We start from the raw sequence: 16996 nt of genomic DNA, 5'->3' as shown, positions 1-16996 counted from the left end.
GATTGAGGGAATGAGAAGAAAACCACAAAAGAGTTGGACGGAACACATAAAAGAACTTACCAACTTGAACTTACAATAGCTGAAAAAAAATGATAAGAGGTCCAGTAGGATGGAGAGCCTTTGTTCACAAAATTACCAAGAGATGAAAACGACTGAATGGCACATAATATAACATAACAACAACATAATACACTGATACTGGAATAAATTATTCATAGTGAAGAATTTATGGAGACAACACGTGTTAGAATAATTACTTTACTTAACATTAAGCTAGTAACAATCGACGTTTTGATCTCTGTAATGAGGTCATCATCAGGAAACATACATATGTACAATATATAAGCTACATGCCACTGCACTATATAAAAGTAAGATGAATCTAAATGTTTGTTAATTATTTATCCTAGCCACACCTCTGGTGGGAAAAAAAAAAAAAAAAAAAAATGGAACTACATTAAACAATTTCTACAGTCTTTTCTGTTGAGATTTTTTTCCTGTCTGGGATTGTTCTAGTTGTTATATGGGTTGAAGATGGTTCCTCCGCATTCTTGGATTAATTAATTCATCATTTTTGTTCAGATTTGGATGATGTTTTAGCATTTCACAAGCTTCTTTGAATTTTCTTTCAAACCAGGTTTTGGTGCAGTGTAGGGACGTAGTGCCTTTCCATGTTTAGAGCGCTTGTCTGAATAGGCCTGTTTTACCTCTTACTCTTCACTATGAATATTGACCACCGTGTAACCTTAAAAGAAAGGATGGAATAAATTATATTTGAAAAGAAATTATGTTCTTGTTAAATCCTTTATCCAAGTTTCACATGCAAGTGTATTGCATGTGAAATACCTTCATAACTAGGCTACTTGCATACAGAGGCTGCCAACATTACATCAACTGCCTCAGTATGTCATAATGCAAAAACAATATAGAGACACACCATTCCAACTAGTTTTGACTTTTACTGAGCTATCAGTAAAAGTCAAAACTGAACAGAAGACAGTATACCAATGAAGCTGTATATTTTCCAAATACAAGTAGTAAAAAGGGAATAAGAGGTCTCAATAAAGGTCAAAACCAGTCTAGGTAGTAGCCCTTCCCAATAATGTTTTTGCATTGTGGGATAATGAGTTGACAGCCACTATATACAAGTAGCCTATTTGTTATGTTTCATCAGAACTTTTTTTTGCCTACAGTGTGGATAAGATATTAAACAAGAATATAGTTTCTTTCCAAATATGCTTTATTATCATTATTACACAAGCAACTCTCCATGGAGTCAGCAGACTCATTGAGTAGGCCCTATAAGCACGCCAAGCACTATCCAATATTTGTGCGATATCTATCATACTTTGCTTTGACCTCAATTCACAGTAATGGTATCCACAACCGGCTCTGGCAACATATTTCACTCATTCACCACTCTCCAAACAAAAAAATCTAGTCCTCACACCCTTGTTCAATTTCCAAGGATGAATTTTAGTTCTCTAACCACCACAACCTGTTCTGAAAAATTTCCTCTGAATTAATACTGTAAAAGTTTTCTGTGATTTGTGTTTCAATCATATCATTCCTAATCCATCTATCTACCAATTTCTGTAATCCACAATTCTAAACTATCCTCATAAAGTGCATTCCATAGACCTGCCACTATTTTGGTCACTTGCCTCTGGATCCTCCTTTTCATCCCCCAAAGAGCTTAGGTAACCAGATCTATGCACAGTAGTCAAGATTGGCCTCATCAAAGCCTTATAAAGAGGTATAATAACCTGCTTAATCTTTGTCAGAGTGTTCGTCAGTGAACAATGTAATCCAATATGTTTTAACCACACTTGCAATGTGCCCTGTTAATTTCAACTCCCTACCCAACAATACTAGCAAATTTTTACTTTATCAAGTATTTTCAGGACTGGGGCAACTCGTATAAGGAAGCGAAGCTTTCACATCACTTGCCTTAGTATCCCATAATGCAAAACACATCTCCTTGTAGACATGTATAATGCCATGCATTATGGGAAGGGGCACTACTAGTGGTGAGCTATAAGGGACTCACGCGAGCCCTTTGTTAAATTTTTCTCAAATTTGCAAGTCCCTTGTTCTTGTTTAATAATCTTATAGAACTAGAAAATACCACCGTGGAATGTATACATGTTACTATAATTGCTACTTTAAATTCATATCGCATGGATTTTTTTGACAACTATTTAAAAAATCATCTCATTGCATTTTGTTCTGATGGAGCTAGTGTAATGTTAGAAAACAAATCAGGTCTTGCAATCAAACTTCTACAAAGATTTCACAACATTGTGATTTGGCACTGCGTAACTCATCGTTTACAATTAGTATTAGACGATTCGATTAAAAAAAAAAACATTAAAGAAATAAATCATTTTGAAATATTTATGGATAAATTATATGCTTTTTATCATCAATCACCAAAAAATCAACGAGAATTAAATACGATTACAAAAGACCTTGGTATCGAAATTTTAAAGATCAGCCATGTGTTTGGACCACGATGGGCAGCTTGCAGTTTACGAATGGCTCTTGCTTTGTGGAGAAATTACCCAGCTTTATGCAAGCATTTTGCATCGAATGATAAATATAAGGGCTTTTTAAACAGACTTATCAATTCGAAATTTTTAAAAGATCTAGCATTAATAATTGATATCCTACAGGAATCATCATATCTGTCAGAAGCTCTACAAAGTTGCAATATAAGTATTATAAGGGCTAAGTTAGCCTCTTTTTTTTCTTTTTTTCCCCCCCGATGATGTGAGCCCTTCGTTAAAATTTCCATAGCTCACCACTAGTCACTACCCAGACCTTCAGTGGGAGCCAGACCCAGAGGTGATACTAAGGTTGAAGTAATACAGAAGTCATCAGTTCTGAAAATACTTCAGGTGCAAACTTTGTTTATTTACTTACACTTGGATAAAGGATTAAACCAAGTATATATAATTTCTTGGTATCTCTAATTAACATGAGTATGTTGTACTGAGAGAAAAAATATTAATACTGAATAAGAGGGTGGATGCAGAATATTCCTTCGGATTCTCTATCCTCGTACTCTGATTTAGTGTATCAGCTGGAAACAGTTAATGCACCACACTGGAGTCTTCCACACAAATTAATCTCTCTATGCTAAAGAGTTCTATTAAATAAAAAACTATACATTTATTATGCTCATTACAACAACAATAAGCATAAAAAGAAGTAAGAATAGAATCAAACATCTAAAGTAACAGGAGGACTAAGACAAGAATGTCCATATTTCCATTATTATTTGTAATATATATGAATGAAATAATCAAATAATTATGGACACCAATAAAGAAGAAATTCAAGTAGAAAAAAAAAATTTTAGATACCCTGCTCTTTGCAGATGACCAAGTGAGGTGAGATCAAAAAAGAGTTGTACAAAGTTACCTAGAAAATTGCTTCTATAACATGGAGAAACTTACACGGTCCTTCATATTAAAGAAGTAACTGGTCCTAGTTCCACTGTAAAGGCATTAATCAGACCAAATTTGGATTTCTGTGCACAGATTTGGTCACCTGATTATATGATGATGAAATATAGAGAAGGGGGGACACAGCAGATGCAAGTGATAATATCGAGCATGAGGACAGACTAAGGGAATGTGGTCTACAGAGCTTGACAAATAGTGGGAGAGGAAATAATGATTGAGACATAAATGTTAAAGATACCAAGCTATTTTAAACCTGATTTTACTCCATTTCCCAAGTAAGCAAACAGAAAAATAAGTCAAGTTTGTCCCTGCAAGTGTTGCAAGTCTAGCTGACCCTGCACGTAATGCAAGACCAAGGCAACTCATGGTAAAAGTAGATTAAGCTCTGATCACTAATCTTAATATTTACCCAAAGCACATCTCCTGGAGGAGATGTATGATGCTTTGTATTAAAGGCAAGGGGCCACTACCCAACCCGGTTTCGACCTTTATTGAGGTCTCATCAGTGGGAGCCAGGCTAGAAATACCAAGATTTTAGTAATACAGACTCTTTCTTTTAAGGTTACACGGTGATCAGCATTCATATTTGTTAAATTAGGGACACAAAACACACGTGTTGAAAAGATTATTTTACTGATTAATAATAAAATATTAACTTTACGTTTCGACCCCTGTATTGAGGTCATCTTCAGAAGGATACATTCAGAAGTATAAGAACAAGCTAAGCTACATGCTGTTGCACTCTATACAAGTAAATTAGATCTATGTTGTTAACTAATCTTTTTTCTTTGCCTGCCCTCTAGTGGAAAAAAATAAATAAATAAAAAATAAAAAAATAAATAAAATAAAATAAACAAAAATAAAACAAAAACTACAATAAACTCTGCTAAAGTCCTCATGTACTAGGATTCTTCTGGAATTATACAGTTATATTATGATTATATTCTGGATTTGTATAGTACAGGTTGCTATTGAATGTTCAAAGGGGGGGGGGGGGAACACTTCACCGGGTCTTGTATTGAGATTTTTCTTCGTGGTTGCTATGAAGGTTGTAGATGAGTCCTCCACATTCTTGGAATTGTTAGACCATCATTTTTATTCAGATTCGGATCATGTTTGAGCATTTCACATGCTTCCTTGAATTTCTGCTCGAACCAGGTTTTGGTGCGGTGTAAGAACTTGGTACCTTTCCAGTCAATTCTGTGGTATGTTTGGAGTGCATGGTCAGAAAGGCCGGTTTTTCCAAAATGGAGGTATTTTATGTGACATTTGTGTTCATCCTTTCTGATTGGGATGGTTCGCCCTGTTTCCCCTATGTATGGTATGTTACACGTGCAATCTATTTTGTAAACCCCTGGGTGGGCTAAGTGTGGCAGGGGATCCTTGGAAGAACTGAGTAGGTGTCTTAATTTTGTCGAGGGTTTAAAGGTGGTTTTGATGTTGTATTTGTGTAGTGTTCTGTCTATTTTTTCTGAAATGCCTCTAACATATGGTATAGAAATATGCATTCTTGAAATCTTTTTTGTTATTAGTGGTATCTTTGTGGAGGATCTTGTGAATGGTTTTTATACTGTATCCATTTTTTATAAAGGTATGTTTGATGGTCTCATATTCATGGTTAAGAGCTTGTTCATTTGAACAAATGGTTTGAGCTCTGTGTTTAAGGGTGCTTATGACCCCTAGTTTTTGTGTTGGGTGGTGATAAGAAGTTTTGTGTATGTACTGGCCTGTGTGTGTAGGTTTGCGGTAAACTGAGAAGGAGAGACAGCCTGAAGGAAGACGTGTGACAAGTGTGTCTAGGAACAGAAGAGAGTTGTTTTTTTCAATTTCAGTGGTGAATTGGATGCGTTTGTGTTGTTTGTTCAGGTGGCTAAGTAATGTATCTAGTGCTTGGCAGCGGTGGTGCCAAATGGCGAAAATATCGTCGACGTATCTCAGCCAAATTTTGGGCTTTAGGCACGCCGATTCTAGAGCTCGTTGCTCAATGCTGTCTCTCCTTCTACCATACATAGGGAAAACAGGGAGAACCATCCCAATCAGAAAGGATGAACACAAACATCACATAAAATACCTCCATTTTGGAAAAACCAGCCTTTCTGACCACGCACTCCAAACATACCACAGAATTGACTGGAAAGGTACTAAGTCCCTACATCACACCAAAACCTGGTTCGAGCGGAAATTCAAGGAAGCATGTGAAATGCTCAAACATGATCCGAATCTGAATAAAAATGATGGTCTAACAACTCCAAGAATGTGGAGGACCCATCTACAACCTTCATAGCAACCACGAAGAAAAATCTCAATACAAGACCTAGTGAAATGGGTTTTTTTTTTTTTTTTTTCCTTTCTTGAACATTCGATAGCAACCTGTACTATACAAATCCAGAAGATAATCGTAATATAACTATAATTCCAGAAGAATCCTAGTACGTGAGGACCTTAGCAGAGTTTATAGTTTTTATTTTATTTTTGTTTATTTTATTTTATATTATTTATTTTTATTTTTTTTTATTTATTTATTTTTTCCACTAGAGGGCAGGCAAAGAAAAAAGATTAGTTAACAACATAGATGTAATTTACTTGTATAGAGTGCAACAGCATGTGGCTTGTTCTTATACTTCTGAATGTATCCTTCTGAAGATGACCTCAATACAGGGGTCGAAACGTAAAGTTGTTATTTTATTATTAATCAGTAAAATAATCTTTTCAACACGTGTGTTTTGTGTCCCTAATTTAACAAATATGAATTAGTAATACAGAGCTTATAAGTATTTTACCAGAACAAATTACCATAAGGTGTTTTAACCTTATTAAATAAAAATCTCAGGAGGAGATATAAATGTAGAAAGTATTTTACCTTGGGTATAATAAATATTAAAGATGCCAAGCTATTTTAAACCTGGTTTTACTCCATTTCCCAGGTCAGCTAGACTTGCAACACTTGAAGGCGCAAACTTGATTTATTTGTCTGTTTGCTTACTTGGGAAATGGAGTAAAACCAGGTTTAAAATAGCTTGGTATCTTTAACATTTATTATACACAAGGTAAAATACTTTCTATGATTGAGACATAAGTTGGTGAGAGGAGTCAAACAGATAGATAGATATAACTACTGCAGAGCGTAACAAGTTTTCTTCGAAGCTGGTGGAAGCAAAATAGGTCATATATGAAAACTCTACAAAGGTCATGTGATTCATCACTTACCATGCATTTTTTTTTTTACATGGCAAGTGATGAATGAATGGAAAGCATTGAAAGAATGAGTGTGTGTGTGGTGAATACTGCAGTGTTTCCAAGACAAGATACAGGAAGTTTTATGGTCTATGAGTTCTTGGCCACCCATAATGAATCTCTTGACACCATAAAGGTCTACAAAATAATGCAATCATCCTCTACATGCAATTGCCTAATCCCAATTAAACTATAATCCAACATAAAATGTTAACGAAAATATACATACCTAAGAAAGAACATTAATACTTTTCTTTTCTGGATGCTGTCCCCACCCCTACCACAATATGTAACCTGTTCATATCTATCAGACAGCATATCTCCCATTGAATGCATCAGCCTATAATCTGTCATCATCTGCCTCAAATTAAATACAAACTTGTCAATGCCAATATGTTTCAGGACGTTGCAAAATCTAGATAAAATCATCATGTATGAATTTCCTTGTCTAGTGTTGCAGCATGGAGGAGATGAACAATATTCTTGCCCCAGGCACAGTGTCCTAAGTGGTGTAATTTGGAGTAATGGAGTATATGTATATACACAGAGTCCATCAAAGAAATGTATGCACACTTTAACAGATGTCATCTATGGACTTTTTTCACAGTTGGATCGAATTATGGTAGCAATGTACGGTATGATGTTCTCTCAAAAGATGTCATTACTCACACGAATACTAACATCAACACGTGACCATTAGGACAGTCAAACAAAATGGCTGAGGCACGATTGTCGTTCTAAGAATGCAAGATCATTTTAGAGTGGTATTTCAAATTTGAGAATGTTTGTGAAGTTCAACGACAATGGAGGAGTGAGTTTGCAACACAATCTCCAACATGTCTGACAATTGCACATATTTGTAATAAGTTTTAAACCCATGATACCATCTGTGATGTGCACAAAGAAAGATCTGGGAGGCCTCCCACAGCAACAAGTCCTGCTTCCTCAGCTATGGTGTTCAAACAGTTTACACGCTCGCCACAGAAGACTACTGAACAAAGTGCACGTGAGATAGAGTTAGCAGTGAAAGCATACGGTGCATTCTTAAAGCAGCTAAATGGAAAGTTTACATCCCAAGATTATTACATGCAATGAATGAAGACAATCCTGATCGAAGAATGCAGAATTGAGAGTGGTTTCAACGCATGGTAGATGAGGATGAGAAGTTTGTAAGGAAAATGGTTTGGTCTGATGAAGCACAATTTAAGCTTAATGGAACAGTGAATCGGCATAATTATGTTCACTGGGCTCCAGAAAATCCGAGCGTTCATGTGGGCAAGGCAGTCAATTTACCGGGGCTCAATGTCTGGTGTGGATTGTCATCTAGAGGTTTAATAAGACCATTCTTCTTTGAAGGTATTATTACTGGTCAAGTGTACCTAGACATGCTATGCACATCCATTTTACCTGCCATTCATGCACTTTATTGGAATGATCAATTTCTCTTCCAATAAGATGGTGCACCACCACCGAGACACGAGAGCTTACCACGATGAGAGTTTGCAGGGACAATGGATAGGACGAAGAGGTGCAGTTGAGTTTCCCCCCAAGTTCTCCTGATTTAACACCCTTGGACCTCTACCTATGGGGAACACTAAAGGATGTAGTGTATTGTAGAAATCCAGCTACACTGGTGACCCTTCGGAAAGAAATTGAAACGGTATGCACAGCAATCCCACTGGACACTTCAGCCAACATTGCCCAAGCAGTAGTTCGCCATAATAATAAGTGTCTGGATGCTAATGGTAACCACTTTGAGCACCTCGTGTAATTGTAAGTCAAATGTAACTTGTATTCATCCCTTGACGTCTGTATAAATTTAGTATTACAATTTTTATACAGGGTTTTCTTTTGCTGAAGTGTGTATACATTTTTTTGATGGACTTGTATATATACACACACACTACCTACCTATAATTGTCCAGACACTTCAGCAATTTACAATTGATACCAGCAGGTGAACCCTAATATTGAATATGTCCACCTTTGGCTTCGATCCTCTCCTGCACCCTTTGAGGGAGGCTTTTCACCAATGTGTAGCAGATATCAGGTGGAATTTGTCTCCATCCTCCATCAAAGCAGCACTGAGTTCAGCGACATATCGAGTATATGCTGTTTTGGACCTCAATCGCTGCTCCAATTCGTCCCACAGGTGTTTGATGGGGGTTCAGGTCAGGACTGTGTGCAGACTGTGATAGCACTGTGTGCAATCGTTTAACTCCCATTTCTTCATACCATTCCTTAACAGCTGGCAGCTTTGTGGCATGGGGCACTGTCTTCACAGTACCATGGGTCCATTCCATAAAAAACTCCAGAGTGTAGGCAGCACCTGATTATCCAGAATATCAAGGTACTGAGCTGCCTTCATGAACCAGCAGACGACCAGTGGTCCTATTCTAAACCAGCTGAATGAATCACACACCATTACTTCTTCACCACCAAACTTTATTGTGGATAAAACACACTGTGGTAACAAGCATTAACCAGCCTGCCTCCACACTCTGCCATCAGACTGGAAACAAGTGCACCTTGATTCATCGCTCCAGAGTACAGTTTCCCACTGGTCCATTGTCCAGTTCACATGCTCTTCACACCTTGTCCATTATTGTGATGTTTAGCTTGTTCCACTGCTCTTCCATGGAAACCCAGTAAACTGAGTTCTATTCTTACAGTATCAGTGCTCAACATGGTGTTACTGGCACTCTGGAACTCATCACAGATGGTCTGTACCAATTATAGCCAGGTTTTGCATGCCACCCATTTTAACACCTTCCTGTCCCTGTCAGTCATTTTCGGGGGCTGCCCTGGGTGTTTTTCCTGCGCTAGTGATGCCCGAACGTCTCCATTTGGAGCATCCAAAACTGTTGATTTTGGATGCTGCAGCTGAACAGCAATGGCCCGTATGGACATGCCACCAATGTGACAGTCCACGATGACACCTCTCTCAAAGTCGAGTTCACATCGTGTTGCCATACCACATGTATACAAAACTGCTATGATGATATACTGCTTCCCACTATCCAGTTTTTATATTATTAAGAAACCTAGAATGTTCCATAACATAACAGGGGTGTCCAGACAATTATTGGTAGATAGTGTATATTAAAGGCACCAATTCTAATCTCCAGGCATCAATTTACTACACTAAGGTGATGTCACATCTGTTACTGTGGTAAATTTGCCAGCCTGGTTGACTGAGTGATTAGCATACCCACTCTCCAATCAACAGGCTACAGGGTCGAATCCCACTGTGGGCATGAATGTTTTTAGGTGAGAGATGAATTTCATCACTCGCCCAGTGTGAGACCAGCATATCCATTTATTAGAGGTCTGAAGTAGTTTGAAAAAATTCCATGTTTGGTCGTCTCTAGAGCAGGGTTTCTGGACTATATAAAAATAAATTAAAAAAAAACAAATATATATATATATATATATATATATATATATAAAAATAGAAAAAAAATCCCTAGCCCATCCACAGCACAAAATGTGCTATAGATTTGCAAATAATCTTTCGTGGGTGGGAGCAACATAAAAAAATTTAAAAAAGTACCATGATAAACCACAACTTTCAAGTTACAAACTCATGGCAACCTTTAGTGAGAAGCCTGCTTATATTAAACTCAGTTCTGGATTCAACACTGCTTTAACTGCTGGGCTCAACACACAAATGAAGCTTTAGTTTTCTCATTTGCTTTGTGCAGTGGTATTCTTTCTTCCATTCCAGAAGAAGTCATTAAAATCCCAGTTGTGCAAATTCAGGCAGTATCAGTACTACTGGATATGAAGATAGATAGAGGGAATGCAACTTACAGTTCAGTAACTAGAAATAAAAAGGAGATGATATGATTAAAAATTATCAACGGTGGACCAAGCTCACTCTGGAAGAATGACAAATGTTCCCGGAAGTCACAAAAGATATTATGAATAGGATCATGAAGAGATTTTTTGCATGGAGATCAATAGTCTAATCTCATAGGGAAAGACTAGAATGAGTTATTAATGCACCATTGAATGAGCTTAAGATAATGTATAACAAACAAAGTGATACATAAGGTGAACTTTCCAATGGACACAACTATGTGAATGCCTAGGGGAAAAAATCCATCAATGGGAGGGGTTTATATTAAAAAGTTACGTTACTTTTTTTTTTTATATATGACTAAAAATGAAAAAGATGATGCGAGATTTCAAAAAAAGCAATAAATTCTTCAACTTTGTGTAATTATAATTGGTAGGGCAATTTCAAGGAAGCAGAAGGTTACAAGTGGGGGTCCCACAGGGACAAGTACTGGGACCTATATTGTTTAACCTTTATATCAATGACACTGTCAGTGGATTGCAAGTGGATATTCAGTTGTTTGCAGATGATGCGAAGCCGGGAAGGATTATTAGTAATAGTGCAGATGTGGTAGCTGTGAAAGAGGATTTGAATAAGCTAGATAGATGGGCAAATGAATGGGGGTATCAGTTTAATGCAGCAAAATGTAAGGTCTTGAGGTTTGGGAAACATCGATGGGATGCTGCATACTCTATGGGAGGAGTTATACTGGAGGAAGTAGGGGAGACAAGAGATCTGGGGTTGATGATTGATAGAAACCTGAAATTTAGGGGACATATTGCAAAGGTGGTGACGGTAACATAGAGGATTGCTGCAATAATGAGGACAATGACCTGCAGAGATAAAACAGTTATCATTCCATTGTATAAGACCCTGATCAGACCACACTTGGACTACTGTTCTCAGATTTGGTCTCCAGGATTTGAAGGAGATAAATTAACTGTGGAAAGGGTACAAAGGTGGATAACAAAGATGGTTTCAGGACTGTACAATGTTAGTTATGAGGATCGGCTGAGGGAATGTGGACTGCTGAGTTTGGTGGATAGAAGGAGAGGTGATATGATTGAGACATTTAAACTGTTGAGAGGTGGTTACAGGGTTGACACTGGGGAGAGTTCTTTCGCTTGGCTGAACAGCAGGAAGGAGTGTGGACAAGAGGCCATCCCTGGAAGTTACGAAAGGAAACTGTGAGCAAGAGGGTGAGGAGTGGTTTCTTTCCATGGAGGGTGGTTGAACCATAGAATGCATTGTCTGATGGAGTGATGAGAGCAAAAACGGTCAATGAGTTCAAGGAGTGGTATGATAGACTTTGTGTTTCGTAAGGGGGGGGAACCTCCCCTCGATGAGTCTCGATAGACTTTGTGTTTCTTAGGAAGGACCTCCCATGATGAGTCTTTTGACTCCATGGAGGTCTGAATAATAATAATAATAAGTAAATGACTGCATACATCTTTTCAGCCCTCCTCTTTTTTTTAATGTTTAAAACTATTCAATATGTACTGTATTTTCATTTCTTAAAATAAAGTAACAAAATCTTGGAAAATGTTACACATAAAATACAAAAGTACATTTAAGATGCAAAGATACATGAATGAAGACAATGTTACACTCTTGCACAAAACTTATTAACAGCAAACATCCATTTAGTCAAACTTTATAACAGGTCTCAAATGAGTAGCATATCAAAATGATCAACTCTTAGATATTTGCAAGTACTCAACACTCTCCATGTAACAAATCTATTCCTCACCACATTCTTACACAATTTCCAAAGTTAGTCTCTCATTTCACCATCCCAACATGTATAATTCTCTTCTGTACTAAATGATATAAAATTTCTTTGGCATCATTAACGTCTCTCTATTATATCACTTCTTTTTTGTCCTCCACTACTTCACATTTCTTCAACCTTTTCTCATTACCAGCATTACAGAGTCCTGATATTGGTTTAATTACTTACTACTGAATCTCTTCCCAAGCTGTCTCATCATGACAGATGAGACACTAGGTGACTGAATTTGCACACGTGTATACGTATGTTGTCTGATCAAGGCCTTTTAGAGTGGTATATAAGACCTTTCTTTTCTTCTTGTCAATGTACTCTTTATCATAGCAGTAACTTATATAATGCATACTAACCTTCAGACCCCTGATGATCATTCCCAGATCCTAAAACTCATCCACAAAATCATTTATGCCAAAATAGCACCCAGCTACACCTTCTTAATTAACACAGCACTTCATCTTGCAAGCTAAAAGTCTATTTAAAATCTGTTTAATCAGTTGGAAGGATAATTATTATATTACTGCTAATAAAACTCTCCCCAACTCTGCACCATTAGTAAACAATGAATAACTGATATCAATTTGCATGAAAGGTTATATCATTCTAGCAAATAAGACAAACAGCAGGAGCTCAAGAAAAGAAACCCAAGGAACAAATACTTTCCTTTTCTGAGCCATTTCCCCCCTCTCACAGCTTGTATTGTTTAGACAGTCAATCTTCCATCCAAATGATTAATCTGTTATTCCCTACTATTTTCTCCAGCTTGCAATATGGCTTTATGTCAAATATCTTTGCAAAACTGTAGAACTACTATATATATATATATATATATATATATATATATATATGAGCCTCCCCACTCCTTTATCCAAGGACATTCATCACTTTGTCATAAAATGGAAGTTGGCTAGATTGCCAACTTCCATTTTGGGTCTTGCTAATGCAAGACCCACACTTGACACATGCTGGATATAATTGAAAATCTAGTCCTTTCCCTAACTAACCTCTCCATTACCTTAATCACATCTACAGATATGCATACTGTGATATCATGAAAATATGGGATAACTTTGTCTTTAAAAAAAAAAAAAAAGCATTATAAAGTATATGTAGTTAAAACTTTTCACACATTCTTCAATACCATTGAAGAATGTGTGAAAAGTACTAACCTCAGGTTAGTAGTCACTTAATGAGAACAGGAAAGGATTGAGTAAGAGATCAGGTGTGTTGTTAACAGGATAACTAAAAAGTTACCAGGTGGATTGATGCAGTTTATAATGAATGCATCAATGCACCAGTAATGCAAAGTAACTGTAAATAAAAGATTGTAAGCTTCCTAAGTCGTGGTACCAACTTATCTTTCTTTCCTTCATTCCATTATATATATGAATCTTAAACGAACAAATCACAGATGTTTTGCAATCGCACTTCTTGTCTCCTGACAAGCAAAATACTTCTCAACTAAAATCTGGTATATTATGATTATTATTATAAAAACCTCCATGGAGTCAAAGACTCATATGTTGCCATAATCTAGATTAGTATTATTTCGTTTTCGACTTTCGATCTTATTCCCAGCTTGTATAAAGCATCAGTTCGCATTTAACTCTACAGGATTTATATTTTTATCATCTTGCTTGCCTTGCTCTTTAAGCATTTTTGTCATCTGATTTTTTTTTTTTTTTTTTAAACTCGCTGTGATGTACACAAACAACACAATACATACTTACATCTTTTCCTGCAGAATTCCGAAGTAAAAATAACATACAAATATTCCCAAAGCATATATTACAAGCCGGTTCGGGGACATATTCCTCTTTTCTCGAGTTACCAAAGGGCTATCCACCGGCACTTCAACTTTCATAAAAACAATACTATAGTTCGCGCTGAAAATAGACACATGACTCCACAGCAAACAACGACACGCATCTAGGCATTGAAGTGATATCAAAAGTAACGTGCGAAATGCGTATTGGTTACCACTTCACATTTATCGCCATAAGCCATATTGTATTCTACGCTAACAAACGCAAAAACATTCTAGCACTAACTTTTACTTAAGTATACAGCCATGACTTTGTCAAACATGTTGGCATAATCCAAAATTGCCAAAAGAGAAACAGAATATTTTTCTTTTCCCATAACTCACGGGTTCTTGAACTTTTTATTTCCTAATACCACGAAAGGGAAAAATTGATAAATAAATAAAAATAAAATGATATAAATGTTGGTGTGTAACCTATAAAAAAAATATAATAATATGTATAATCAAGGAACTAATATGTACCCTCGACATTAGTATCTTCCTATAAACAATTTTCCCTCAATTAGTCGGCAAAGGTTGGTCGATTAGTAGAGCCTCTGCTACTAATGGCTCAGTTAAGTAAGTTTGAGCGCGGTTAGTAGTTGGAAGGGGAACAATCGTTCGATGCTGTCGGCACGCTCTCCCTCGATGAGTCTTTGGACTCCCTGGAGGTGTCAAAATAATAATAATAATAATTTGGCAGATCTTATATTTCGATCTTCTAAAGCACTTGGCACAATATTAATACACCTAGATCTTGGACTTCCTCTTTTATTCTCCTCACCACCGCTTTCCCTGCCATCCTAGAATTAAACCCCTGTTTGCTAATATTAAAACAGATTATCAAGAAAGATGATCAGCATAGTAAGGAAGGCAAAATCAGATTACAAAAATAAATTAACGACTAGAGGCCTGTGTAGCTCAGTGGAAGTGACGCTTGCGTCCTCTGGCCGCTTGAAGTTAGACCTAGGTTCTAGTCTAGTCGCTGACTGGAGGAACTTTTTCTAAGCCTATCTTCGACTGGTTCCCGAGTTAGTCGATCTCTGGCACAAACAAGCGGGTTTTTCGTCCCGTAAACTCAAGAAAATCGACTGTAGTACCCACATTATTTCAGACAGTGACCTATCTTGTTAGGGTTAGGTACCAAGAGATGGCAGCACTTGTTTGCCAGCCTCTTCATCGGTGGCTGCTATAATTAGTGATAGACACGGACCAGCTACCTCTGATTGGCTACCGGTGGAGATTGAACTGCTCACTCAGTCTCCAAAAGCTAGATAGGGTATAAAGGACTCGCCTACTCCCTATTAGGGAATAAAAGGCATTAGTTGATTTGATTGATTTGATTTGATTTGAAAAATAAATTAGCTGAAAAGTCCCAAGGAAATCCCAGATTCTTTCACTATGAGGCAAACAAAAGAAAGAATGACTATGAAGGATAACTTAATGAGTGCTGATGGTAGCAATGTGACAGAAGCGGATGAAATAGTTGAAATATGAAAGGACCATGTGAACTTATGTATATTTTTATGCCTGAAGAAAGTATTGCTGATTTTTAGACTGCTAAATATGCAGAAGCCTCAATAAAATTCAATTGTCATTGATTACTGATTCTCCCTCTGATATCCAATGCATCCTGTTATTGGGTTATTTCCCACTCTACTGTTGAAATCTCCCATGAAGATTATTGCTTTATTTTTATTTGTTTCATCAACGCATTCCTGAAGTTTTCCATAAAATTCTTCTGTCTCTTCCTCTTTTCCATCTACTGGTGCATAAATTCCGAAAATATTGTATTTTTGATTCATAATTTTCATTCTAACTTTGATTATTCTGTCTGATACCCAAGTATAATCCGAAATATTGTTTTTCCATTTTTTATTAATACAAATTTAAACCCCAGATGAAGCCCATTTGTCTTCTGGAACTCCGGAGAAGATCATGACATAATCTTCCAGAATCTGAGATCCCTTCTTTTGCTTTTTTTGTCTCAGTTATTGCTGCTATATGAATGTTTCTAATTTTTAGTTTAGTACACATGGGAAGCAAGAGGAACTAAATCAATAATAGATTAGGTTATTATTAACAACGAACTAAATAACAATATCAAGGATAAAAGGGTTTTTAAAGAAAGCAAAATTGATAGAGATTACATGTTGGTTGAAAGCAGATTTGAATTCATAAAAAGCACCACATACTTCAAAAGAAAAAAAGATTATGAACCAACGTCTAATAAACAGTTTAAAATTCACCTTCTATAACAGGAGAGTATCAGAAACATATAAAAGCAGAATAAGAGATTAAAAAAACCAACCACAAACAATATTGAGACTGATTGGAAAAATATAAAGGAAACTGTAATAAAAGCAGCAGAAGAAAGTTTAGGATGCAAATCAAGGAAAAACAAAATGTGGCTCAGAACTTGGAATGATGACTTAAAGGAACTAATCGATTAGAGCATGATATCACTGGACCACAAAGAATAGGTTTTAAAATTTTCAGGCAACTACAAATACCAGAAAATGACCAATTAAGAAATAATCTAATTTCCAAAGCGGATTGGATAGAACATTATAAAACATTGTGGAATGAAAAACAAGAAACAAAAAACAATGATAAAACTCACAAAATTGAAGATATCGATACACAGGAAAGTACAGAAAAAATAGGAATGGAAGAATTTGAAAAAGAATTTAAAAACTCAAGAAATAGAAAAAGCCGAGACCTGGATGGAATATGTGTTGAGCTCTTTAAATATGCCGACAGTAGCTTAAAAGAAAACCCGCTTAAACTCTTCAATAATATCTGGAAATACCAAAAGATGCCAAAAGAATGCTAAACTGGAGCAGTAATAAATATTCACA

The 16996-nt window shown here is 36.5% G+C and overlaps 1 protein-coding gene across 1 annotated transcript in view; it reads right to left on the bottom strand.

Moving 5' to 3' along the window:
* Nucleotides 1-14392, bottom strand: part of meigo (Solute carrier family 35 member B1 homolog meigo) — a 120386-nt gene extending 105994 nt beyond the window's left edge. Inside the window, exon 1 of the mRNA XM_090402477.1 lies at nt 14062-14392. Within this exon, the coding sequence (XP_090258603.1) occupies nt 14062-14195 (134 nt within the window). The 5' untranslated portion in view covers nt 14196-14392. The remainder of the gene's footprint in view (nt 1-14061) is intronic.
* Nucleotides 14393-16996: the final 2604 nt, after the last annotated feature.

The sequence above is a fragment of the Typopeltis vanoorti genome, chromosome 13 (assembly GCF_054136105.1).
Source record: "Typopeltis vanoorti isolate ZY-2024b chromosome 13, IOZ_Tvanoo_1.0, whole genome shotgun sequence".
NCBI classification, from domain to species: domain Eukaryota; kingdom Metazoa; phylum Arthropoda; class Arachnida; order Uropygi; family Thelyphonidae; genus Typopeltis; species Typopeltis vanoorti.
This window is presented reverse-complemented; position numbering and strand designations above follow the sequence as displayed.